We start from the raw sequence: 27,134 nt of genomic DNA on the forward strand, positions 1-27,134 counted from the left end.
CTTGAAACCAAACACATTCATGGGCATTATTTCTTTTGGGTTATTTTATTATCGAGTTTGGTTTCAAATTAAAGAGAACGTCAAAACAAAACGAATGCATAAAACAGTAGTGAACAGATACGCTTGCTATAACTAAAAGATAAGTGTATGGGGGCACAGTTCAGAGCTCCATTTTCCAGGAAATTAGTATCTACATACAGAAGTATCAATGACGAGAGCCAATGAACTAGGAGTTCCATGCTTAAGGATCATTCTTGATCCTGAAGTGGCCCCGGAAAAACAAGGTAAGTTGCAGTCTGATGAAAGGACCTCTCGATTAGGTGAAAGAACAAACCAATTTTTTGCAGCATATTAAAAAAATATATTTTTCAAATTATTTATTGCACATTAAATACAAGCCAGAACACAAAAGGCTAAACCTTGAATTTCTTGGATACTGTCAAAATAATATATTAAATGTTGAATAAAAAATAAATTTTAAGCTGTATGAATTTCTGAATGTCGTCTAAGATTTTCTTTCTGTGTAAATGATTTGTTACATGTTGAGCATAGGTAAGGCTTCTCTCCAGTATGAATTGCTAAATGTTTCCTAAGATTTGACTTCAGTGTAAATGCACTATTACACACTGAGCATGCAAAGGGTTTCTCTCCAGTATGAACTATTAAATGTTTTCTAAGATCTTCCTTTCGCGCAAATGATTTGTTACATGTTGAACAGACATGAGGCTTCTCGGCAGTATGAATTATTAAATGTTTTTTAAGATATTCCTTTTGTGCAAATGATTTGTTACATGTTGAACACACATAGGGCCTCTCGCCAGTATGAGTTCTTAAATGTTTTTGAAGATTTTCCTTGCGTGTTAAAGATTTGTTACATGTTGAACACACATAGGGCCTTTCCCCAGAATGAATTATTAAATGATTTGCAAGACTTTTCTTATGTGTAAATGATTTGTTACATGTTGAACACACATAGCGCCTATCTCCAAAATGAATTTTTAAATGATTTGCAAGACCTTCCTTCCCTGCAAATGATTTGTTACACGTTGAGCACAGATAAGGTTTCTCTCTAGTATGAATTGCTAAATGTTTCCTAAGATTTGACTTCAGTGTAAATGCACTGTTACACATTGAGCATGCAAAGGATTTCTCTCCAGTATGAATTATTAAATGTTTTCTAAGATCTTCCTTTCGTGCAAATGATTTTTTACATGTTGAACACAAATGGGGCTTCTCTCCAGTATGAATTATTAAATGTTTTCTAAGCCCTTCCTTCCGTGTAAATTATTTCTTACATTTTGAACACACATAGGGCCTCTCGCCAGTATGAATTATTAAATGTTCTTCAAGACTTTGCTTTCGAGTAAATGATTTGTTGCATGTTGAACACACATGGGGCTTCTCTCCAGTATGAATTATTATATGTTTTTCAAGACTTTGCTTTCGTGCAAATGATTTCTTACATGTTGAACACACAAAGCGTTTTTCCACACTGTGAGTTTTTGAATGTACCTTAAGATAGTTAAACAGTCCAAATGACTTATTGCATTTTGAACATCTAAAGGGTTTCTCTGCACTATGACGCTGTAAATGATTTGGAAAAAATTCCTTTCGTGAAAATGATTTATTGCACGTTGAGCACAGGTAGGGTTTCTCTCTGGTATGAATTCTAAAATGTTCCCTGATATTTGACTGCTGTGTAAATTCATTATTACACACTGAACATACAAATGGCTTGTCTCCAGTATGAGTTCTGGAATGTTTTCCAAGATCATCCATGCTCGCAATACTATGAGTCTTCAAATGCTTTCTAAAAGATTGTTTCAATACTAAAGGATTGAGACAGGTTGAACACAAAAAAGACTTTTCACCACCATCAAGTCCTGCATATTGCATGAGACATTCTATCTCCTTAAATGATTCATTGCACATTGAGTACTCAAAAGATTTTGTTCTAGTATGAACCGCAAGTTCACATTGATCATTCGACAAATTACTTCCATCACTCCAAATGGCAAAACCTTCAGAGTTTGAAGGTTTTGTAGATTCTCCTTCCCTTGTAGGTTCTATATTAGTTCCACTAGTCCTCGTCGCAGAGCAAAATGCTGTCTCTAGTGTCGACCTGCAAAAAGAAATCATATTGGAAGTGATTTGGGTCTGAAGTTTTTGCGTTGATACATAAGTCTATCTAAAATATTAATTTATATCAGTGTACAAATACTTTTATTGAAAATCACATCTAATGAATGTATATACCAGTAATAAAATGGGAGATATACAACACTTTATGATCTTGATAAAATTCAAGCAAAATTCCCGGTTTTCAAGGCAAACTTTCCTAAAATTCATGGGCACAAGCAGATGCTTTCTCAATCTCAGCCATATGTATTACCCTTTCTCACCACCCACCCACCCAAATAATTTAACAATATAACGGGTCTGTGCAATTCAAATTTATCAAAAATTTTATTTCAATTCAATTAAACTGTGTGTGTGTGTGTGCACTCGCTTGGCATCATAGTGCGATGCCCTAACCACTCCATCAAGCATGGAGGACGGCATAATTTAATAACAGGCAGAAGTCAGCATTAATATTATCCACAAAAACACTTTACTTTTCAGTGAGATGACTGTACAATAACTATTCAAAGGGTGTTAGGATATCCACAATGTATAGATCATTCCAAATAAGTTGTGGCATCTTGGACAAGAAAAGAACTGCTGTCGAATTCGATATCGAGGATGGGTAAAAAAAAATTGTAAATGCTTTGATACCAGTCGATTTTTGATAGTGTCTAGTCTGAAATTAGTTATGTTAGGACTCAAATATTCGCAATTAAAATTACCACCTGAGCGCTAGTGTCACTTACAATATGGCCACTCTATGTAGGATAAATCTTTGATTACATTCAGTAGTAATATGTAATAGCAGCATGTCGTCATAGCTGGTATAGAAGAAACGTTACAATTAGGCAATATTTTTAAGTATTGCGAATGCGATGTGAATTCGAGGAACCATAACGAAGCTGTGCTGAGAACGAAGCATTTATTTATAATACATAAAAATTACATGGAAACCGCGGTTCTTCAAAGCAGTGCTGTTTCATCTGCATAGGTTGTAACTGGGGCTCTTGGAAATTATTTAAAAATTAAAAGCAATTCACCTGTATTTGCAAAGGTTGAGCAGCAGAAAAATGTAAACATACCATTGCAGTTCTTCCCCCTGAGGAAGGCTGGTTTAATAACAACACAGGTTAATAATAATAGAATTCACAATTTCGTAGAGACTACCTTTACTGAAGAAAGAGTTACTGAATGAAACAGCAAAATTAGCAAGTCGATTTTCTTATTCTCGCTATCTTTATAATTACAGACATCAATTAATTGTCATAACTATTTTCATCTTTGCACTTAATCGACTTGCACTTGTTCCAAATTTCATACATAATTCCACAGACAAGATCAGTGATAATACATTATTTTCGGAAAAAAACGTAAAGAATAATATAAAACTTTATGCCTTCATGGAAATAAAATCACCTTTCGGAAAATAAAGTAAAAAGACTCGTGCATTCTTCGTAATTTCCTGAAATTTAATTTTGTTGATTCCACGGGGTGGGAAGACGTGAGCATTTCACCTGTCCTGACCCACAAAACGAATTAGAGCAAAAAATTGAAAACTAGACGTTAGTGTTTCGAATATATCCTATGCTTTGAATGACTTTAACACAACATAGTATCGTACATAGAGTTGTTCCGGAAAGTCACACCAGATGGAATATCAGACAATTTAATCGCGAATTGTCATCTAGTATGAATATATAACTTGCACACATGGCACGAAGCAATTGCATTGTACATAACCTATTACACTGGTCAACAAAAAAAAAAAAAATATTTTTTCTGGCATGGACTTTTCCAACTGTTTTAGACTAATTTCAGTGTGCTGATTCCAAATCTGATCTCAGATTTGCTCTATCACATCTCATTTGTATGCTAATGGCAAATCCCATTTTCATTGATTTTACCCGGAATTGACCGGTGGTCACTTATGATTACTAGTTGTTACGAGTCAGTGAGTGCTTTAGTGATAAAAGATGGCGTTGCATTTGTGGGATAGTGTGTTTATAATATGCTTTTATGTAGACATCAACATTTATGTCATATTTTTCATCTGCAGGTCGTGATCTAAGAATGGCTACAACATTCAGAAGAAGGACTTGCCGTAATGACGCAGATATCTTCTGCTAGATCTGTGACAGCTTCACTTTGATGGATCAAAGGCACAACATCAATACCTTTCTCAAGAAGGTGTATCTTGCCTACTTTAAGGTACGACTGGGAGACCAAGACAAAAATTGGGCTCCCCACAAATTGTGCAAGACCTGTGTTGAAACTTTGCGATCATGGTCTAAAGGAAAGAACGCTAAGCTGAAGTTTGGTGTGCTAATGGTTTGGAATGAACCAACAAATCATTTGGTTGACTGCTACTTCTGCCTTGTCAATGTACAAGGTTTCAATAAGACGAACAAACACCACTTACAATACCCAGATATCCCATCTGCGAGACGACCAGTTGAACACTGTGAGGAAATATATGTGCCTGTATTTACTGAGCTACCAGAGATTGATGTTGAAACCCTCGATGATGCTCTGACCGAATATACGCCATCTGTTGCAGATTCTGATAAAATTTCTCTGTTTAGTCAGCCTGAATTGAATGATCTGGTAAGAGATTTGTATTTGCCAAAGCAGTCTGCTGAAGTGTTGGCTTCCAGGCTGAAAGAGAAAGGACTACTCAGACCTGGCACTAGTGTCTCCTTTTATCGAAACAGAGAAGCAGCACTGCTAAAGTGCTTCCATTCAGACGGTCAACTTGTTTATTGTAATGATGTTGAAGGGCTTCTTCTGAATATGGGACTGCCTACATATGATTCAAGTGAATGGAGACCTTTTTATTGACAGTAGTAAAAGGAGTTTGAAATGTGTGTTACTGCACAACAGAAATATATATGGTTCAATCCCAATAGGACACTCTGTACGAATGAAAGAAAAGTATGCAAACATCAAGACAATTCTGGATAGATTGGAATATCTTGTTTATGGATAGGTAATTTGTGTTGATTTGAAAATGGTTAATTTTCTGCTGGGGCAACAAGGAGGTCACACCAAATACCCTTGTTTCCTGTGCTACTGGGACAGTAGGGCTACATTAGAACACTGGGTTAAAAGAACCTGGCCACCAAGAATCAGTGTGACGCCTGGTGACAAGAACATCAAGAATGAGACTTTGGTTGATAGGAATAAAATTGTATTTCCCCCACTGCAGATAAAACTTGGATTAATGAAGCAATTCGTCGAAGCTCTTGATCCAGAGAACTTGGGTCATTTGAGCGAAGAGCAAGGTGAACGCTTTCATCAAGACATTAAAGTTATGGAAGAACGTTACCAAGGGTGATGGGACTCCAACATGATGGCAGATACTGCTGGTCCTTGATGAGAAACATTCCAGAAGCTGAACACCGAAGATCGTCAAAGAAGAGGTCGTTTCTGCAGATGCTACAGTCAAAGTACCTTTGTACATAATTTACTTATCTTCACATTTCATTTCATTTCATTTTATTATCTTCACATTTCAATATTTACATGGTAATATGCCTTCACTTAGATTTATATGCAGTCACAACTGTGCTACGGCTCATTAAATGTTTGTTTCCTTATTATTGTATATTGTATCTTATCTTATTCTCATCTGCATATCTGTTTAGCTCTTCATATATGATCATAAATGTGCTGTTTTTTATTGAAAATGCAATATTTGATATCTCAGAAACCTGATGTGATAGTGACCACCGGTCAATTCCGGGTAAAATCAATGAAAATGGGATTTGCCAATAGCATACAAATGAGATGTGATAGAGCAAATCTGAGATCAGATTTGGAATCAGCACCCCAACGTTACCTTAAAACCATTGGAAAACCTTATGCCAGAAAATGTGTGTTGACCAGTGTTATTTGGCCAGGCGAGTTTCACATGTGCACAAGGCCTGGGGAAAGTTCCTGGATTTACGAGACTATGTTTCGCACACCACGCAAGGCTGTACTGAGAAGATAGTTGCAGTGTGCTTGCTCCTGGTAGTGAAGAATATAATGTGTGTGCATCTAAGCCTGCATGTGTGTGTGTGTGAGAGAGAGAGACGTCATGCTTGTTATTATTGTATGTGTAGACGAGGCTTTCGATATGCATAAATCTAGTTCAAGAATGTTTTTACATATCCAAAATGTGTGTGAAAATATCAGGATAATGTCCAGATTAGGTCCAATTTTAGTCCTGAATATATCCTTGCACACAATGAAAAAAAATATCCAGATAATGCACCAATCACGGGAACCAACTCACATTAATATACAAAACATATTGTTCATGGATATCCGCTGGGTGGACATTTGGATATTCAAAGGATATTCAATGGATGTCTACTGGACATTCTTGGACATCCAGAATTTATCATGAATATCCAGAAGATATATATTAGATGTCTTCTGGATATTTGTGTGCTGCATGGGGAGCAGGATTTGATGGGTTTCGGGTTTGGCGATTATGCATGTTAAGTGAAGATGTGCAATTTTAAGGCATTAAGTCCTTAGCTGGCAACACTAGCAAGACGAAATTTTGTCTACAGACGCAGGAATCATGTATGTAATTGGACATACGTTTATGTGTGAAATCATTAATCTTAAATTTGTACCAAAAATTACTCTTCTGAGGCAATGCTACGCTACTGGCTACACTGAATTTGTAATTCGTGTGTTAATACACACACACACAAATATATATGATATTATTATGTACTCGAATGAGAATACAGTTACTTCAGTGTTTATAAAAATGTATATACATTTATTTTCAAGGGAAGGCCTTAAATTTTATTTAAATTAGGCTGAGTCATGGTACTTAAGTATGCAATTTGCGACATAATCAAGACAAAATACTAGTATCCGACGACATTTTCGAAATCATTTCAAAACACTTTGGAAATTGGGTACATGCCAGTCTCCTAATTGACACAAAAAAATAATGATCCTGTCTCATAGTAGGAACATGTAAATACTACAATTCACAAAAATTTATCCAAATTACATAATAATAAGGGGGCAACAATGAAAGAAAAAAAGACTTTGTAGTTGGAATAAATTTTCCGAAACTTCTGCAATCTTCTCCAAAATATGCTTTCCTTACATGACTAGTTTAATGACTTAATTGAGACATTTAATGCCAAATCTGTATAAAAAAATAATAAAACAGAAAAAGGCATCCATTGGGATGGCATCATTAGCAGTGGCAGTATTCACCTACAAACTACCATCTCTTCTTCATGTTTACTGTTGAGATTCAGCACTTTGGGGCTCCCTTCAGATGGGAAGTTCCATCATTTATCTCCACAGTTCGCGAAGTGTTTTATTCAAAAGATTTACAAAATGCTCTGGTTTCATACATTCGTTAACAAGACATGCAATTAGAGTTGTTTTATTCATTACGTGACTTACGAATTTCCTTCACTTTCTGAGAATCTTGGAAGATGAGATACTCAGTGACTGATGCCCAAGTTCTTCCCATGTGATTATCCTTTCGGTGTTCTTTATAAACGTCTTTGTACGTATCAAACCGACATCGATTCTTGGACTAGTATTTCCCTTTGGAAAGCAATGGACGAGGCAGATAGACCTCACCAAAGTTTGACTCCTCTTACTTTACTCTCTGAATAAGAGCCATACCATCAATTGCCATGGCAGAATTCCCAGAATAACATTTTTCTGCAAGTATGTCTCTAATGCCCAGGATAATGGTTCTAAGAGAAAGCCCATTTGAAGATTCCGATCCTGTGCTGTCACGATAATTCGACCAAATAGTGTCTTGTCTGATTTGACCTGCCATAACTATCCACGCCTTCTTCTTGGATCAAGAGAGGAACAGAAAGAACTAGACGAAAACCATGTACAGCTGATGTTTATACAACTAAAAGAACATTCAGAGAACAGATACAGTAGAGTATGGATTAGTACAGGTTAGAGAAAGACCCTACAGTCGCTTGTACCAATGCCCACATGATGTGCGTCACTATAGAGCAATGTGTTTACCAATAGAACAACTCAGAAACAGACATGGTCACAGCAGTAACTCACCCCTAGTATGGTGTGTGATCTTGAACGGCCAACACCGCTGCACATCTGTGTGACATGGACTCGATGAGAGCTTGCAGGATTCCTCGCCACTCTTCACTTTGGACAATTTCAGCTCTGGAAGAGTTGAGGGAGGTGCCATTATGCCTAGAATGCATCTGCCAAGTGCATCCCATACATTCTCTATGGGATTTAAGTCCAGTAATCATGGTGGCCACTTCATACTCACTATTCCCTCGTCCTCTGGCACATTCTGCACTAACAGAACTCTGTGAGGACAAGCATTAACGCCGATGAAAAGGAAACGATGACCTATTGCATCTGCGCACGGCATGGCAAGAGGTCTCAGGTTCTCGTATCCATATCACAGGGCCATCAAACTGCCATTTTTGATGAAGTGGAGGTCCGTACGTCCCACAAAATCATTCCAGCACCTCCATTTTAGAATGTTTCTTGAACAAAAACAGGGTTATAGCGTGTTCCACATTCCCTCCAGATTAGGCACATCTATTGTAAGGCTGGGGACTGAATCGCTACTCATCGGATAACACCGCTCAACTCCATTCGTTGTGGCCCCAATTACGATGTTCGTCAGCCAAGTTTCTATGGACTGAAAGCTGTACGGTGATGGAACACACACCATGAGTCTATATGCATAGAGGCCACCTTTAAGAAGGTGATTGCAGACAGTTTGAGATGACATATGCGCTCTATTGCTGTGAGAATGGCATGTTATAGTTTCATTGCATTCTGTTGACTGTTCCAATCGGTTGTTAACAAGAGGTACCTGTTGTCTCTTGCTGTTGTTGCTCGCGGACAGCCTTGACCATACCTTCGTCGCAAATTTCCTGTTGTTTGGAATCGAATATACAGGCAAGAAATGGCATTTTGAGACACTCCAAGGGCTACAGATACCTCTCGCTGTCCATCTAGCTTCCATCCTTCCTATGGCTCTCTACGCCATTGATTCAGGTAAATCCCACTTTACTGGCATTGTACTACTTGCTCACGTTCCTCAATGAACTCTTACATGTCCTTTGACTGCTACTGTAAATCTCATAGCTGCACACTTCAGTTGTTAATTCAGATATATAGGCATTAATGATGGGCAAATAGCCATTTTACTCCAGTAATGGTGTTAAATACCATCCAACTTGTCATTTATTTTATTATAATACTCACATATTTTAATTAGTATTATTATTATAATCTTAATTATTATTATCATTGTTAAAGTTATTTGAAGAAATAGTCAAAGTATCAATTTCAAGCACTAGCATATATTGTGTTTAGCGTACAAGAATATTACAGACAGAAAAAGAACGAACGAGGAAAAATCAACGTTCATGCAGTTGAGACTGCTAACACAGAATACTCAGTGATTTACCACACATACTACTCACCAACATTGATAAGTTCCACACTCAGCCATCAGTTGGCAGCACCAAACAAATACACATCATAGAATGCAGTGTTTCTATTACTCTTAATACTACCTTCAAACACTGCATTGACAAAATGAACACAAAAAAAATAATCAGTTACATGCACCAATTGCCTTTCTCAACATATTAAAGCGAACACGTTCAAATGGTTTCGTTAGCAGATCAGCTAACTGTTCTTTTCTACTGATATGCTCTAGCTTAATGTCACAATTTAGCACCCTTTCCCGTACATAAAAATGTCTGACTTCTATGTGTTTTGACCTTTTATGATATTCTGGATTTTTAGCCAACTTTACTGCATTGGCATTATCAACATAGAGGGTTGGTGGAGGATCCAACTCCAAAAGCTGCGACAGTTCTAACAAAAGTTGCTTCAACCACACTAATTCTTTTGCTCCTTCACTTGCAGCAACTATTTCAGCTTCAGTTGTAGAAAGTGCAACCACCTTCTGCAATTGACTTGTTCAAGAAACTGCTCCACCAGCAAACGCAGCAACAATACCTGTTGTTGAGTGTCTTGTCCTCTTGTCACCGGCAAAATCAGCATCACTGAAGACCTTCAGTTGTGAATTTCCTTTTTTGTATGTTATGCTAAAATCCACTGTTCCTTTCAAATATCTGAAAATACTCTTCACATTGCTCCAATCCCAAGAATAAGGTTTTTCCAGAACTCTTGCTGCCTTATTAACTGTGAATGCAATATCAGGACGAGTTGCAGCAGCTAAATAAGTCAGGCATCCTACTGCTTCACGATACGGAACCTTCCTGGTAACATCTTCAGTATTTTCTACTTCTTCACGGCCTACTGGAGTTGACACAGCAAAAGACTCAGCCATTTGGAATTGTGCCAGAATCCTTTTGGTGTAAGTCTCCTGGTCTAAGGTAATCGAGCCATCTTCATTGAATTCTATTCTCATTCCCAAGAAATTTTCCAGTGATACTACAGATATCTTAAATTCTCGTTGCAAATCATTTATGAAAGTTTCAACTTCATTTTCATTGCTTCCAACAACTCCATAAAAAAAAAAGGTAAAGTGCTCCCCTGTGCATAGCACCACGCCATGAAGGCGTATAGGGGGTGTGACGCCCCACACTTTCTTGATCCGGTCGTGAGTGGGGGTGATGTGATCAGCATCACGCCCCTGACCGCCTTTACCCTCCAGGGTTTCCCCCAGGTACCCATGTTATTCGACGCTGGGTGGACGCCGGGGCCGCTTCCATCGTTAGAAAAGTTCCCGGATTTGAACCGGCCAGGGATCGAACCCGGGACCTTGAGCATGGTAGTCAGACGCGTCCAACAAGTCCATCATCAACATAAATTGCTACATACAGTACATTCTTACTGTGTTTTCGATAAAAAGAGACATGGATCAGCTGAACTGTTTTTGAGACCAGTTTTCTTCATAAATTGCATGAATCTCTTATTCCAACAACGTGGAGCTTGTTTTAAGCCATACAAACTTTGTTTTAAACAACAAACATGCCCACTTCTATGATCAAATCCTTCTGGTTGTTCCAAATACAAATTTTCCTCAAGTATACCATTTAAAAATACAGTCTTTACATCAAACTGTCTTAATTTCATTTGTTTTGAAGCAGCCAAGGCTAACATCATTTGAATGGTATCATAGCGAGCTACAGGACTGAAAGTTTCACTGTAGTCAATTCCTTGTTTCTGTACAAAACCTTTTGCCACTAATCTAGCTTTGAAACGGGGAGAACCTTCATTTGAAGTCTTAACACGAAAAACCCAACGATTTTTCAGTACTTGAACATTAGAAGGATGATCAACAAGATCCCAACTTTCATTTTCTTTCAATGAATCTAATTCTTCATGCATAGCTTCCATCCATTTCTTGTGATTGTTTGATTTAACAGCTTCGGAATATGAATTTGGGTCTGTACCACTGACATTTTTCGCATCAGTCATACATACAAATTCACCACCTTCCATCCAAGATGGTTTCTTTTTACTGCATTCACATCTTCTTTCATCAGCGTGTACTGGTTGAACTTCACTTCCTTCGGATGTCAATATGGTATATTCTTCTTCTGAAGATCTGTCGTCAAATGGTACTTCCTTCTTTCCTTCCATACATTCAGTCACAGTAACATTAATGTTCTTGTTAGAATTTTGAAGTTCCTTATCTTCTGATATGGTAGTTTCATGGTGCAATTTACAGGTAATTTCAGCCTTGAATTTTACATAATGACTAAGTACTACTTTCCTTTGCGAAGGAATCCAAACCCGATAACCATCCTTGTCATTAACTAACCAACAAGAAACCCAAAAATAGCCTTATTATCAAATTTGGAACGGATATTCTTGTTCAAATGAACATAACACTGTGTTCCAAAAATACGTAAATGCTCAAGCTTACCAACTTCTCGTCTATACTAGAGTTCGTAAGGTGCCTTACCATAAACTGGCGATTTTCCTGTACGATTCAAAATATACACTGCAGTATTACAAGCTTTAGCACATAAAGACTTTGGTAGTTTTGTAGGATTTAGCATTGAACAAGCTGCCTCAACAACAGTGCGGTTTTCTTGTTCAGCAGCACCATTTGGCTCAGGAGTATATGGAGGAGTAATACAGTACGCAATACCACGACTGGCTATTTTCTTGTTATCAAATTCTTTTCCACCATCACACCTGAAAGTTTTTATAACATGACCATTAATGTTTGCTTCATTCAAAAAAGTTTCAAGAACTGCTGAAACTTCATCCTTATGTTTCAAGAAAAACACTCTGCGAAATTTACTGTAGCCATTCTTAAAGCAAACATAATAACGAGCACCTCCTAGAGATGTAACACTCATGGGTCCATTTACATCAACATGAATTACTTCACCAATTTCTTTAGGTCGATTCAAACGTTTCCTAAATGGTAACCTATGCATTTTCCCTAAAGCACACCCATCACAAAACTGTTCATCTCCATCTTTTACATCAATCTTCATTTGTTTCAACACTTGATTCACATGCTGTTTATTTTGAAGAGCAAAACGTTCATGATATAACTGCAACGCATCACTAGTAGTAATCAAATTTACTTGTACAGCATGCTTAGGCTTCACCACCGGTTCCATACACAGGCTGAAATCTCAGGAGAAAAGTTGTTAGTCTTCCCTCAGGAGACTCGAACCTGTGCGCGTCCCGTAGCCAGAGCCCAAAGCATGACGCCTTACCCTGCACGACCATGTTGCGGACCGAGTTCTTTACTGGCTTGTTTTCGGAGCGGACTGTATTCTCATACAACGACCTCTGAGTACACCAGTAGCAGAATCTAAAGGTCTAGCGCCTTAGATTGTTTTAAAATCGAATGCAGGGTCAAGAATCGCCTTCATTAAATAAGACTTGTTTACCTAACATTTCCACATTCCTTATGTCCGTACTCCATGCAGCTACGAATTAGTGATATTACTTATTTGAATTATTAGTCTGACGATTTTCTTTGATAGTGACAAAAAGAGAGGGTCTCTCATCGATATCGTCTCAAAAAGTCTCGAAAGATTTGGTCTCATTCTTGTCTGAAATTTTAAAAGACCACCGCAACTGGTCTCAAAATTGGAGACGGGACTGAGATAAAACCGAGATTTCATCAACTCCTCACCATCTCCATTTTCAACAAAATCTTCATAGTTTTCGGAACACTTTTTGGCAAAGTTAGTAACTGTAAGTTATGAAAAAAATGTGTGATAATTTAGAGAAGCACTTAAGGCTAAGCTGGGCCATTGGCCGACGCCAACAAAGTCGTTTTAGAAATGTATTCTCCTTTTAAAAATTGTAATGATATCCAAAAGTCTGAAAAATTATATCTACTTGGAATTCCTTCCAGACCATTCAGGCGAGTCTTCGTGTGGTTTATTTTTGTTGTTGTTTAGATATCTGCAATAGTTTCCTGGCTATGGAAGCCTTTAAACTATTGCCAATATCTATGCAACAGCGAAATCAAGCCGCACGAAGATTCATCTGAATGTTCCAGAAGGAATTCTAAGCAGATCTAAGTTTTCGGATTTTTTCTTTTTTATATAAAGTAGAGGAAATTTCGAAGACTGCTTTACTGGCGTCTGGCCAAAACCCAACCAAACCTAGATGATACACGTTCATGTCGACTTTTCAAAAGTAAAAATTAGAGTAGGCTGTGTAAGATGAAAGAAATCTCTGGAAAAATTGATCAGTGCATGATGAATCTATTTGCAAATTATTAACAAGATCATTGTGTTTCAAATAAATTTTGAATAAAGCAAATAAATGAACTTAGTCACTTCCCAATTGATTCTGTATTTTTTTAATAACAACTTCTTCCCCTTTTAAGTTCGCCTTTTTCTGCGATAGTTTAATCGGTACTTGACCTACAGATCAAATTAGGATATGAACCTTTAAATCGAATTCAGGACGCCTTGATTCAAAGATAATAACTAGGGAGACAAATTTATGGTAAATTAAAACTGAGGAGAGCGGTAAATAAAATGTTAGATCAGCGGTATATACCAGCAGTGGAAAAAAAATTGGCACACACTTTTTCATTATGAGAGGAAACAACATACAAAGGAGCTATAAATTGATAAACTACTTCATTTTATATACTGTACACATACAGAAGTACTTAGCTGTCCAACCAAAAAGAAAACATCGACACAAAATCACTCCATTTCTAAATTGCATATCTAAAGTGATTTATTCATTGTACGTATTTAAACAAATAACTGTCCAACAAATAAAATAATCACTACTGCAGATACACAAACACATGTTGAAAATCACATGATGATAAACAAAATTCATTCATGATCTTATCGCTGCTACAGCTAGCAGGTTAAGTGAAACTGGAAGTTGAGTAGACATTCGAGGAAAGAAAGGATTGCAGCTTGACAGGGAGCGAAGTTTTCGAACTGAGATTATGTGCATGGGAAATCCCAATTTGCAGCGTCTTCCTGATGTGATTGAAGATAAAACGTTCTTCAGCTGCAAGTGGTAGGAAACTTTAAGCAAACGTTTCGTTACAAATCGACAGTTTGCGCGCACAACCTCGATTGCGGGTTCTTGCGTGTTTTCTACTTAATTTGATGATATTTCACGGTTATTTCGCGAAAAAGCGTTCATTTAGTGGAAAAGCACACATTTCTCATTACTGCGCGAATATAACTCATGCATATTTCATCATTGGGGGTGTAGTTACGTGCAGAATGTTCAAAATTGCAACTTTCTTTCACACTTCGCGATTTTGCGCATTACGAAAATTCAATGTCCCTAGTAATAACACATCTAAGCCATCGAAACTTTTCATTATAATACAAGACATCTATTTGTATTAACGTCATAAAAGCAACTACTGTATATTAGCTTCCTAGGAAGTCATGAACAAGAATAAAATAAATAAATAAATAAATAATGCAGTTATTGTGAATGATCATTTTGAATGCATCTTGAATGCACAACTGCTTCAATGTAACAGATTATCAAATAATATTACAGTAGAGCATCCATTATCCGAAACAATTCGGGACTGGGGGTGTTCGGATAACCGATCCTTTATGAAAAAATTGTACCAGTGTCATAGGAGCAATATAAAACAAAGGAATAGTGATCTTAGACACAAAACTCTATATATTTTGTATCACACGTCTTACAAATACATACCTTACATAAAGTAGTGCAGTAAAGTAGGCCTACAGTTTAGGAAAAGACGTTCAAAATTGTATTTTGCTTCAGAACTGAGACTCGTTTCTTTGGCACTAACGCTTTCGGTTAACCGGTGTTTCGGTTGATCAGTATTAGAATAATCGATGCTCTACTGTACATAGAAATAAGAACTTTTATTTTGTATAAGCCTTAAATTATTTAATTTACTAATATTTCAAATATTACACGTAGTACAGTAATCGTCTTCAAGAGATAAGAATACAATGAAATCTAATATTTTACAAAATAAACATCTGCAAAGATTTGAGTAACAGATCGGACAGGTGAGGAACACAATATTTTTTTTTAAAGTGTGCATATTCTCACCCAACCCAAAATAGGAACAGTCTTTCTCAAACGATTTTCAACGTCTGCAATTCTTCCTAAATCCATAATCCAGAAACATTAATTCCATGCTAAATCTGCAAAAATGTATAAGGTCTGGTGAAAATATCACTTCTTTCTATTAACATTAAGTGCGTGCATGAACTCTTTGCTACTTGTATGTTTCTCACAGTTGTTTCGGGTGTACATATCTTCGTTGTCCTTTGTACATGCATATTGCAACACTCATCTTTCACATCTTGTAGGTAAGTTCACAGACATTTTGAAATGCATGCTTCAATGCAAAAGCATGATCATATATTTCGAATCAGATAATTGCCTGTTGTTAGAAACAACATATGTGTGGATTTTTTAGGAAGTAGAGAGCACGATGGGTCAGGCATTGTGCATTTCACTTCCATCTGTGGCCAATTCATCCAATCATGCTGTGAAATACGAAGCGTTCCCACAAAATGCATCACTACAAATATTCACAGATTTCAGTGTGAAATACCAAGCAAATTAATCATACAAAGGAAAATTTGTTAAATTTCAACTTCGAGTTCAATGTTCATTACGAGCAATTAACACAGAATGAACTTTTTCATTCATGAATCTTCATTTACGCAGAGCATTACATACTTCTCGTATATGAGATTTAAAGATTTGTTCGCACGATATGTCACGACCAAGGAAAAAACATTTGAAGTACTCCTTAGCTACCGACTAGAGTTGTGTTTAACATAATTTTATGCATTCACGAACATAGCAAAGGTTGACCTATTGACTAGTGATCGTTTTAATCAGTCTACAAAACGTGTACAAACGAACTGAATAGGAAGGTATAGTAGGTACAGAGGAAATAGGAAGATTGCAGTCATGATATTTTTTTAAAGATATAAGACCTTAGCCATGTCAACAAAACAAACGAGTGGTAAACCAATGTTTATTCATTTACTGATTGGAAGTATTGAAGTATAATGTAAACATAAAAAGAGCAGATTAATAGAAGCCTGCATGTTACTCAAATTATGTATCATTCAAAAAATGTATTATCAATATAAACTACATATGAGTTGTAAACTTATAAGTTTATTTTTCTTTTTGTTTCCTGTCAAGATATACAATTCTTAAGACATCATCTAATAGGTATAATTAGGTTCTATCCCTTATGCTAGATGGTAGATGCCCCATACCTTCTTCAAAAGTTGCTTTACTAGGACATTAGTATCTACATGCTGAAATATCAATGAGAACAGCCAGAGAACTAGTGGCTCCATGCTTAAGGTGGCATAGTGGTTGTTGATAATGAAGTGCCCCCAGCAAAACAAGGTAAGTTGCAGTCTGATGAAAAAACCTCTCGATTAGGTGAAAGAACAAACGATTGTGACACAAAATTCATAACACCACTTCAAATAAAATCCAATTTTTCTAATTATTTATTGCACATTAAATACATTCCAGAACACAAAAGATTACACAAATATTAAACCATGAATATCTTGAAATAATTGGATTCTGCCAAAATAATTTATGAAATGTTGAATAGAAAATAGGCTTTAACCTGTATGAATTTCTGAATGTTGTCTAAGATCCTGCATCCGTGCAAATTACTCCTCACATGTTGAACACACATAGGGCATCTCTCTAGTATAAATTCTGAAATGTTTTCTAACATGTTCCTTCTGTGTAAAATATCTTTTGCATGTTGAACACACATAGGGTTTATCACCAATATGATTTAATGAATGTCGTCTGAGAACTTCTGCGTAAATTATTTGTTACATCTTGAACACAGGTAGGGTTTCTCTCCAGTATGAATTGTTAAATGTATCCTAAGATTTGACTTCAGTTTAAATGCATCATTACACACTGAGCATGCAAAGAGTTTCTCTCCAGTATGAATTATTATAATTATTTATGTTTTAAAGAATGAAGAAAACAGTAATGAAGTCAGGAAAATACTGAAAGAAGTTAAAAAAAAGATCTTTTGCATTTAAATGATTTTTTACACATTGAGCACAGGTAGGGTTTCTCTCCAGTATGAATCGTTAAATTATTCCAAAGATTTGACTTCAGCTTAAATGCATCATTACACACTGAGCTTGCAAAGAGTTTCTCTCCAGTATGAATTATTATCAATATTATTTTTTTAAAGTATAAAGAAAAAAGAAATGTAGTGAAGAAAATACTGAAGGAAGCTAAAATAACATCCTGGAAAATAAATTGGAAATATGGTTGAAGAGAAAGCTAGAGAAAAGAACACAAGGCAATTTTGGAAAGTTATAAAGAACTTGAGAGGAAAATATGAAAAAAAACAAAACAATAACAACTATTAAAGATGGACATAAATTGATCACATAAAAAAAGGATGTGTTGGAGGTATGCAGAAAACACTGTGGAGAAAAATTCCAGAAAGAAAATTATAATAATAAAGATGAATTACAAATAGCAATAGAACTGATGAAGACAGGAAATGCAGCAGGATCAGATGGAATAAATCCAGAATTAATAAAATATGGAGGTGTGGAAGAAGTTAAGAATTTAACCAAGATGTTTCAAAGAATATGGAAGGGAAAAAAATACCAAATGAATGGAGAAAATATATCATTATAACACTACATAAAAAGGGCAGTAGCTATGACTGTAATAACAATATTACTCTCATCAGTCGCTTATCAATTATACACAAGGGTACTAGAAATACATCTCAGGGAAGTGGTGGAGGAAGATATAGAGGAGGAACAGGCAGCTTTCCGGCCTAAAAGGCAAACACAGGATCATGTATATACTATAAGAACGATTATGCAAAAATGAATTGCCAAGAACAAGGACACATATCTAGCTTCTATATACCTAAAAGCTGTGTCTCATTCAGTCCCCAGGCAATATGTATGGGAAACATTGGAGGCAAAGAAAGTACCAGTAAGACTACTGAATGCAATAAAAACTGTATAAAATAATCCTGTAGGAACAATTAGAGTAGACTATCAGGTGAATTTGACATTGAGAAAGACATCTCACGAGGTGATACTATACAATTTGCGACCACCACCAATCATGACCCATTAGCACAAATCCCCATGGGATATCCACAATGTATAGATCATTCCAAATGAGTTGTGGCATCTTGGACAAAAAGGGTTTCTGTCGAATTCGATATCCAGGATGGGTAAAAAAATTTTGTAAATGCTTTGATACCAGCGGATTCTTTGATGGCTGAGTCTGCTGCCACGTGCGTGTCAGCAGTAAGAATAAGTGTCAAATTTGCTCCTGCCACGTAATTCATCTGCTAAAAGGATGTTACAAATCTTAAGAACAGATGAAGACAAGAAAAATGCAAGTTTATGATTAGTTGGAATGAATGTACAGGTAATTTAGAACCTTTTTCTTTAGAAAGCATTTAGCGATATTATTTTAATGCTAACAGAACCTAACCTAACTACGAGAGCATTTAGGTTTATTATTAGAAGAATGCGAAGTGACCTAATCTTAAAACATTTATGTGAAAGTAATCACCACTTCTTCACAGTATGTGTTTAAGACGTAATTGCATACATAGCATGATGAAATCATGATAAAACAAAGACCGAGTTTGCTGCCACGCGTATCTCTTTTGAGGGTCCAGCAGAAAAAGAACGTGGCAGCAGACACTACCTTCTTTGATAGTGTCTAGTCTCAAATTGTTATGTTAGGACTCAAATATTCACGATTAAAATTATCACCTGAGCGCTAGTGTCACTTACAATATGGCCACTCTATGTAGGATAAATCCTTGATTACATTTAGTAAAAATACATAACAGCAGCATGTTGTCTTAGCTGGTATGGAAGAAACGTTAAAATTATGCAATATTTTTAAGTATTGCGAATGCGATGTGAATTCCAGGAACCATATTGAAGGTGAAGCTGTGCTGAGAATGAAGCATTGTTTTATGATAGACAAAAATTACATGGAAAACGCGGTTCTTCAAAGCAGTGATGTTTCATCTGCGCAGGTTGTCACTGGGCCTCTCAGAATAAAGCATTTTACATGTATTTCCAAACATTGGGCAGCAGAAAAATGTAAACATACTGATGCAGTTCTTCCCTCAAAAAGGGCAGGATGGCTTAATAATAACACAGGATAATAATAATAGAATTTGCAATTTCGTAGAGGCTACCTTCACTGAAAATTGACTTGCTGGTTGAAACAGCAACATTAGCATTTCGATTTTCTTTTTCTGGTTATATTTATAATTACAGACATTAATTAATTCTCAAAACAATTTTCATCTTTGCACTTAATAGACTTGTACTTGTTCCAAACTTCATACGTAATACCACAGACAACGTGTGTGATAATGCATTGTTTTCGAAAAAAGTTTTATTCCTAAAGAATAATGTAAAACTTTATACTTTACATTCATGGTAATAGAATCATCTTTCGCAAAATAAAGTAAAGAGACTCGTGCATACATCGTAATTTCCTTGGCGCATTTCAACGATATCCCTAGTGCCAATCTTCTATCAGTCAATTCTGTTTTCCTTGATTTATTTAGAAACTTTATTTTGATGATTCCACGGGGTGGAAAGACTTGAACTTTCCAATTGTCCTGACCCACAAAATGATTTAGAGCAAAAAAATGAACAGTAGCCCTTACTCTTTCGAACATATCCTATGCTTTGAATGACTTCAACACAACATAGAGTACTTCCGGAAAGTCCCACCAGATGGAATATCGGATAATTTTAATTGCGAATTGTGATCTAGTATGAATTTATAACTTGCAAACATTGCACAAAGAAATTGCATTGTAAATAAGCTATTGATTGATCAAGTGAGTTTCACATTTACAAGACTTTGTCTCACATACCACTCAAGGCTGCACTGAAAGGATAGTTGCAGTGTGCTTGCTCCTGGTAGTGAAGAACATAATATGTGTGCATTCAAGCCTGCATATATATATATATATATATATATATATATATATATATGTGTGTGTGTGTGTGTGTGTGTGTGTGAGAGAGAGAGAGAGAGAGAGAGAGAGAGAGAGGGGGGGGGGTTGCCTGTTATAGTATGTGTAGACGAGGCTTTCGATGTGCATAATTCTAGTACAGGGATGTTCTATACATATCCAAAGTACGTGTGAAAAATATCAGGATAATGTCCAGATTAGGTCCAATTTTTGTCCTGAATATATCCTTGTGCACAATGAAATAAAGATATACAGATAATGCCCCAACCAAGTGACACTGATATCTGAAACATGTCCTTCCTGGATGTCTGCTGGGTGGACATTTGGATATTTAATGGATGTCTACAGGACATTCCTGGATATCCAAAATTTATAACGAATATCCAGAAGATATACATTAGATGTCTTCTGGATATTGTGTGTTGCATGGGGAGCAGCATTTGATGAGTTTCGGTTTTGGCGATTATGCATGTTAAGTGAAGATGTGCAATTTGAAAGCAATAAGTCCTTAGCTGGCAACACTAGCAAGACAAAATTTTGTCTACAGATGCAGGCAACATATGCATAAATATTGGACAATACACGTATGTGTGAAATCATAAATCTTAAATTTGTTATTTGGTCTTCTGAAAGAATACTAAGTTATCCCTGGCTATATTGAATTTTAATTTGTTAATACACACACACACACACACACATATATAATACAGGGTGTCCCAGAAGTCTTTCCCTGATTACACACTTTATTCATATCTGCTATATGCAAGGTAGAGATGTGAAAGTGCAGCCAAAATGTTGTAAAACTAACCAAGTTTTTTTGTTGCAGGTTTGAGTACTGTGGCTGTAGTGTAGCAGTGTCAGTGCCCAGAAAACCGGAAATGTTCACAAATCAGGAAAAAGCTCAGCATGTCCTCTCGTATCAAGAGACCCAGTCACCAATAACAGTGCAAAGGAACTTTCAAATGTACAGAATTCTTTCGTCTAGAATATCTGCAATCAATAAGTTGGTATTTAAAAAATGGAATTTATTTTCATTCCCAAATCCTGTCAAGTCCAAGAAACATTGTATGGAAAGATGCCGCCCTATGTCAAGAACATTAATTCTGGATCCCTTGGCACTGACACTGCTACACTACAGCCACATTACTTATTTCTAACAGGTCTACCATTTTCTTGTGCTATATTTTGAGATAAATTACTATCTACATTTGAACATTCAGCAGCTTCTGAATTTGTTACCTCTGGAGTTAATTTTGATAAATCACTGACATTATTATCAACACATAAAGTGTCACTTGATTTTTCTTCTGAATTCTGTGTACCATCTACAACATTTTGATTGTCAGTCAGTCAGAGGTAAAATTATATCGGAAGACATGTCAGTGTTGACATCTGTCCCATCGACACATGATCCTGCAACATTTTCAAGGAAGTGTTGACATCTGTCTCATCGCACTTCTTGCTTTAAACACATTACCAGGATTTGAAGCATCAACTAATCTATAACCTTTTGTAAAGTCACAGTATCCCACAATAATGTATGATTTTGACTTGCTATCCACCTTCTTTCGTTGATGGTTTCATGTCAAAACATATCCTGTACAATTAAATACACGAAGATGACTTAAGGGTTCTCGGAAGGCGCAGTGGTAGCATTGCCGCATTCCGGTCCCGAGTACGATATGTGGTGGAGGCACATAGTGATTCAGATTCCACTTTAAACTGTAGGTCCAGTCCCGATTAGCCTATACGGCGTACGCTTTTAGAAGGAACATGAGTTCGGCCAATACCCAGCCAGTGCTACTGCGCTGTTGCCAAACTAACTGCTAGTGCAAGGGAAGGACAGAAGATTCGCGATGTGTCCATTATTTTGATAATGCATGCACAGTATATGAGTAATGTGAAATAATATAGTGAATATTTCTACACAGGATTATAATATCATATCACTGTAGCATACACGAGAAACCCATACCTGAAAGAAGCTTGAAGGTATTTATTCATTACCGCTCTCGTCGTCTTCCTCGGTCTCCGTGTCACTGATTTCACTCATTTCCAAGTCACTCTCCTGGAGGTTAATGATTAGATTTTGCACCCTTGGTGCCTGTACTACTGGTGCTAGGTTTGGAGAGTGAAACTATTTCAAATAAAGAGAACATACGGAACATACACTATTGCACGAAAGGGCTGTATTAAATCTTTTCACAAACTGTTCGTTGTGGCGCACGAGGGGACGATAAGCGAATAATTTTACACCAGCCTTGCTACGAAAACGCTGAACTCAAACTGACCCAGACTTTCAATGTTCGAGAACGCCCAGAACAATGAAGGGTCATTGTTTATATCGAGGCGAATTTAACACACACAGTTTTCCCTAGACACAACAACTCAGCTGCGTCAACACGGTGGCAATGAAAAAAAAAAAAACAGGCAGAAGGAAATGAAAGGTGATGTTTCCCTTGTTTCTTCAAGGAACGCTAACTCCGGCTGTATGCGACGGAAATTCATGGGACTTGGACAGTCAGGTTCAAAATGTATTTCCCCATCTTATGATGAACCTTAATGTGGCGAATTTTATGAAAACTTCTTGCGTGCAAGAAAAATGCAGAACACGGCTTTTAACTTCCGCGCCGCAGTCTCCTAACTGTACAACGTTGCACTCCTGCCATTGGCTGATCGCCACGCACACCCTCTGCGTGGCCCCGCCCGATATCGCTTCTAAAAGCGTTCGTCGTATAACTGTGCATAAAGTGGACTTAAAACTTCAAATCAACCAACCAACAAAGATGACTGAGATTAACTTTATGTAAAAAAAAAGGTAAAGTGCTCCCCTGTGCATAGCACCATGCCATGAAGGCGTATAGGGGGTGTGGGGGTAACGGCCCACACTTTCTTGATCCGGTCGTGAGTGGAGGTGATGTGATCAGCATCACGCCCCTGACCACCTTTACCCCTCAGGGTTTCCCCCAGGTACCCATGTCATTCGACGCTGGGTGGGCGCCAGGGCTGCTTCCAACGTTAGAAAAGTTCCTGGATTTGAACTGGCCGGGGATCAAACCTGGGACCTTTAGCATGGTAGTCAGATGCGTTACCGACTGAGCCACCGTGGCCTTCATTAACTTTATGTCCTGTCCACGTTTCCTCTGTAGTAGCATCTTTAATTGCAACTATAGGACAAACATTTTTCATTTTTTGAAATTGCTTCAGCCCAATATCTCTGACTGAGATTAGCATCATGAAGCATTGTTCTAGCTTTTCCTACAATTGCTGTGTTTAGGCTCTCAGCAACTCAATTTTGTTGAGGAGTACATGGAGCACTTGTCTCATGGATTACACAATGTTCACTGAGATATGTAGAACATTTCTTGTTACACTATTCTGTACCATTATCTGATATAAGTTCCTCATTTTTAAATTACACTGATTTTCTACAAAAGCTTTGAACTCTACAAATTTTTCAAATACTTTATCTTTAAATTCAAGAAAATATACAAAACTCTTCAGAGTATAATCATCAGTAAAAGTAAAAAAAAAATATTGTGCACCACCCCAACTTGATTCAAACATTGGTCCACAAACATCAGAATGTATTAACTCTAGTTTTTGTTTAGCTCTTTTTGCCATTCCCTTGGGAAAGGATGCAGTTTTCTACTTCCCCTCAATGCAAGGAATGCATGGTTTTAGGGTGTCATCCTGAAAACATACTCCATGAGCTAAATTATCTCTCAAAGGTAACATTCCTCTTAGACTCAAATGACCTAAACGTTTATGCCATATATCTTGTGATGCATTAACTGACAACACAGCTATTGTCTCTTTACAATTTTCAAGAGAATTTACAGTAGTATTGTTTAAATTCATCACAGACAAATTTCCAGCCTGGTCTAACTTATAAATACCAGCTTTGTTGCTGTATATTTGGAGTAGCCTTAATCTCAATATCAGATATATTGTAACCACTACACCTCTTGCTATGAAAAAGCATGATCAACTTTTTTCAGTTACAATGTTAACAGACAACAAATTAGAAGTAATATCTGGAACATACATCACTTCAGATATTAACTTCTGCATATTATTATTGAGATTTACTTTCACATCACCAATTCCATTACTTATCACCTTTTGATTATTTGCAATGGTAATTTCAGATGATTTAGAATTTGAATATTTAACAAACAAATCTTTACTTTTTACTCATATGGGTCATTCCATGTGACTCGCGTTACAGTTAGAAGCATGATATTCTTAAAATTAAAATTCGTCTAACACTCACATAAAAGTTACGAAACTCTTTCTTCCTTATAGGTTGTTACTCCCTTAAGGCTACATAACCTAAGTACTTACGAATGCAGAAAATGTGGCTTTTAAATTTAGTATGATTTTTTAAATTGTTGTGACATGTGTTACATTAATGGGCATCCGAATTGTCAACATCTACATTTTACTGGAATTCTGCTCTTCTATAATAACTAGGAATTTAATTTTTTTATATAACATACAACAAACATCAATGTCTGTTACCAAACACAAATAATAGATACAAAAATAGGCCACGCATTACAAAAAATGTGACTTGTGTTACATTTAGATCAGCAATTAGAAACGTTAAGTATAACTACAATAAGTACAATAGTACTAAGTATTGTACTATAACCTTAGTACAATAGAACTCACAAGAATGTAGATTTTATATTTATTGTGATTTTTTTATATGGTGTGACACACATTAGATTAAAATAGACAGTCGTTTTGTCAATATCTACATTAAAGTGGACACCCGATTTGTTAACATGTACATTTCACTGGAACTATGATCTTCTACTAGAGTATGCAATAAACATCAATCACACAAATAAACATAATACTTACATGTATGCAAAAAGAACCCTTTAAAAAATATATTAGTGACTCACGTTACAAAGAATTGTGACTCATGTTACATTTAGTGTGTAGGCAAGTTTCAGTTTTTCTAGTCCAATCAACAATATAATTAGAGGGTAGAGTTACTCTCACACAAGTTACAAGAGTAACAAGTCACATAGTAACAATAAAGAACTAATACTTATTTCAACAAGTGTGCAAAATGGAGAATTACAATTTATATAATTAAAAAAGAAAAATGTTGCAACATACTTCACAAAATGCAAGAATGAAAATAAAGAATTACAATTTATGCAATGAAAATAAACATTTTGAATTACAGTAACAATACTGAGATAAGAAAATTAATTTCAAAGTACAGGAATCAAAACAAGTGCAACACAAATTATACAGTATAAGTAGTGAATGTTTGGTAAAACTAGCCTACACAAATTTATAATGGCCATGTGCATTGACACGGGTGGATATGTGTAAAATATTTTGTTTGATGAGCAGACAGGCTGAACTTCGCCCATGAATAAAGAAATTCTAATTCTAAGACGGCCAACAGAGTGTAATTTACACATATTACACAATTGTAATATAATTAAGCCTTGTTTCCATATTAAAAACACTAAGTTGCTGACCAAGGCAGTTGATACAGGGTTGAAACATTACCTGTTAAGTGTTTTTTATCTTAATAAACTGCCTTGGTCAGCACCTTAGTGTTTTTACATATTACTGAGTATTAGCTAAGAAAGTTCACGAAAAGAGTTGTTCTGTGAGTCATAAATTATGGATGTAACAGTAATATTCGTTTTTGAAGCACAAAGGGATGTCACGCGCACCATATTTTAGCCAACCTCATATACAGTGGCGAAGCATGACATTTTTACGATGTCATCGCAAGATTTGCCAAACGTCAGGGTCGATCTTTCAATGGAAAGGCAGGGGAGAACAATATTTCTCTGCGATAAACGCCAAGGTCACTGCCAATTCAATGTAAAAGCTCATATCACAGACCTTACAACTACAAAAGACACATAATTCTATCCCATACAACGAGAATTATTAAATATGATGGGAACTAAAAAGCAAACATCTCAATTGTCGTGTTTAAAGGTAAGAAGAACCTTTATGGTTCACAACCAATTGTTGCTTTAATAATGAAAAGGAGGTTCATATCGTTCAATGTGTGTTTTTCCTCTTAACAAGTGGAAATAGCAGACATTCGAGTGGTGTGCCCAGGATTTTCAAAGAGAGGGAGGGAGTTACGTGTACTTTTTAGTAGTCATTCCTGAAGTCCTCATTTTGTCATCTTTTTCTGCCTTATATTTCTTCTTTTTTTTCAAAGAATATTGAGCCTAAGCAGAATTATGATCCTCACCACCCCTCCTTGAGCACGCCACTGGACACTCGGAAGAATCTTGATGACTCCAGACAAACTCTGCCATAGCTGTAAACATGGGGAAGGGGGCTGAAAATAGGGCCTGTTATGACACAGACCTTCAAGAGTGGGGGAAAGTACAGGTCGTTGGACCTGTCTGCCTGTTCGGAATCATTCAGTTGTTCTCGGCACTGGCAGAGACCACAGAGATTTGCACCATTCTGCAATGAGCTGGGCCGAAGAACACCATTGCCTTCAATATAGGAAACTTGATGGGAGGATTCGGCA

The 27,134-nt window shown here is 36.5% G+C and overlaps 1 protein-coding gene across 1 annotated transcript in view; it reads right to left on the reverse strand.

The window, feature by feature from the left end:
- LOC145981385 (uncharacterized) overlaps positions 1 to 27,134 on the reverse strand; it is a 446,659-nt gene that overhangs the window by 12,746 nt on the left and 406,779 nt on the right. Inside the window, exon 4 of the mRNA XM_083114623.1 lies at positions 1,998 to 2,122. Within this exon, the coding sequence (XP_082970749.1) occupies positions 1,998 to 2,122 (125 nt within the window). The remainder of the gene's footprint in view (positions 1 to 1,997; positions 2,123 to 27,134) is intronic.

This window comes from Lepisma saccharinum, chromosome 29, assembly GCF_977018435.1.
Source record: "Lepisma saccharinum chromosome 29, izLepSacc3.1, whole genome shotgun sequence".
NCBI lineage: Eukaryota > Metazoa > Arthropoda > Insecta > Zygentoma > Lepismatidae > Lepisma > Lepisma saccharinum.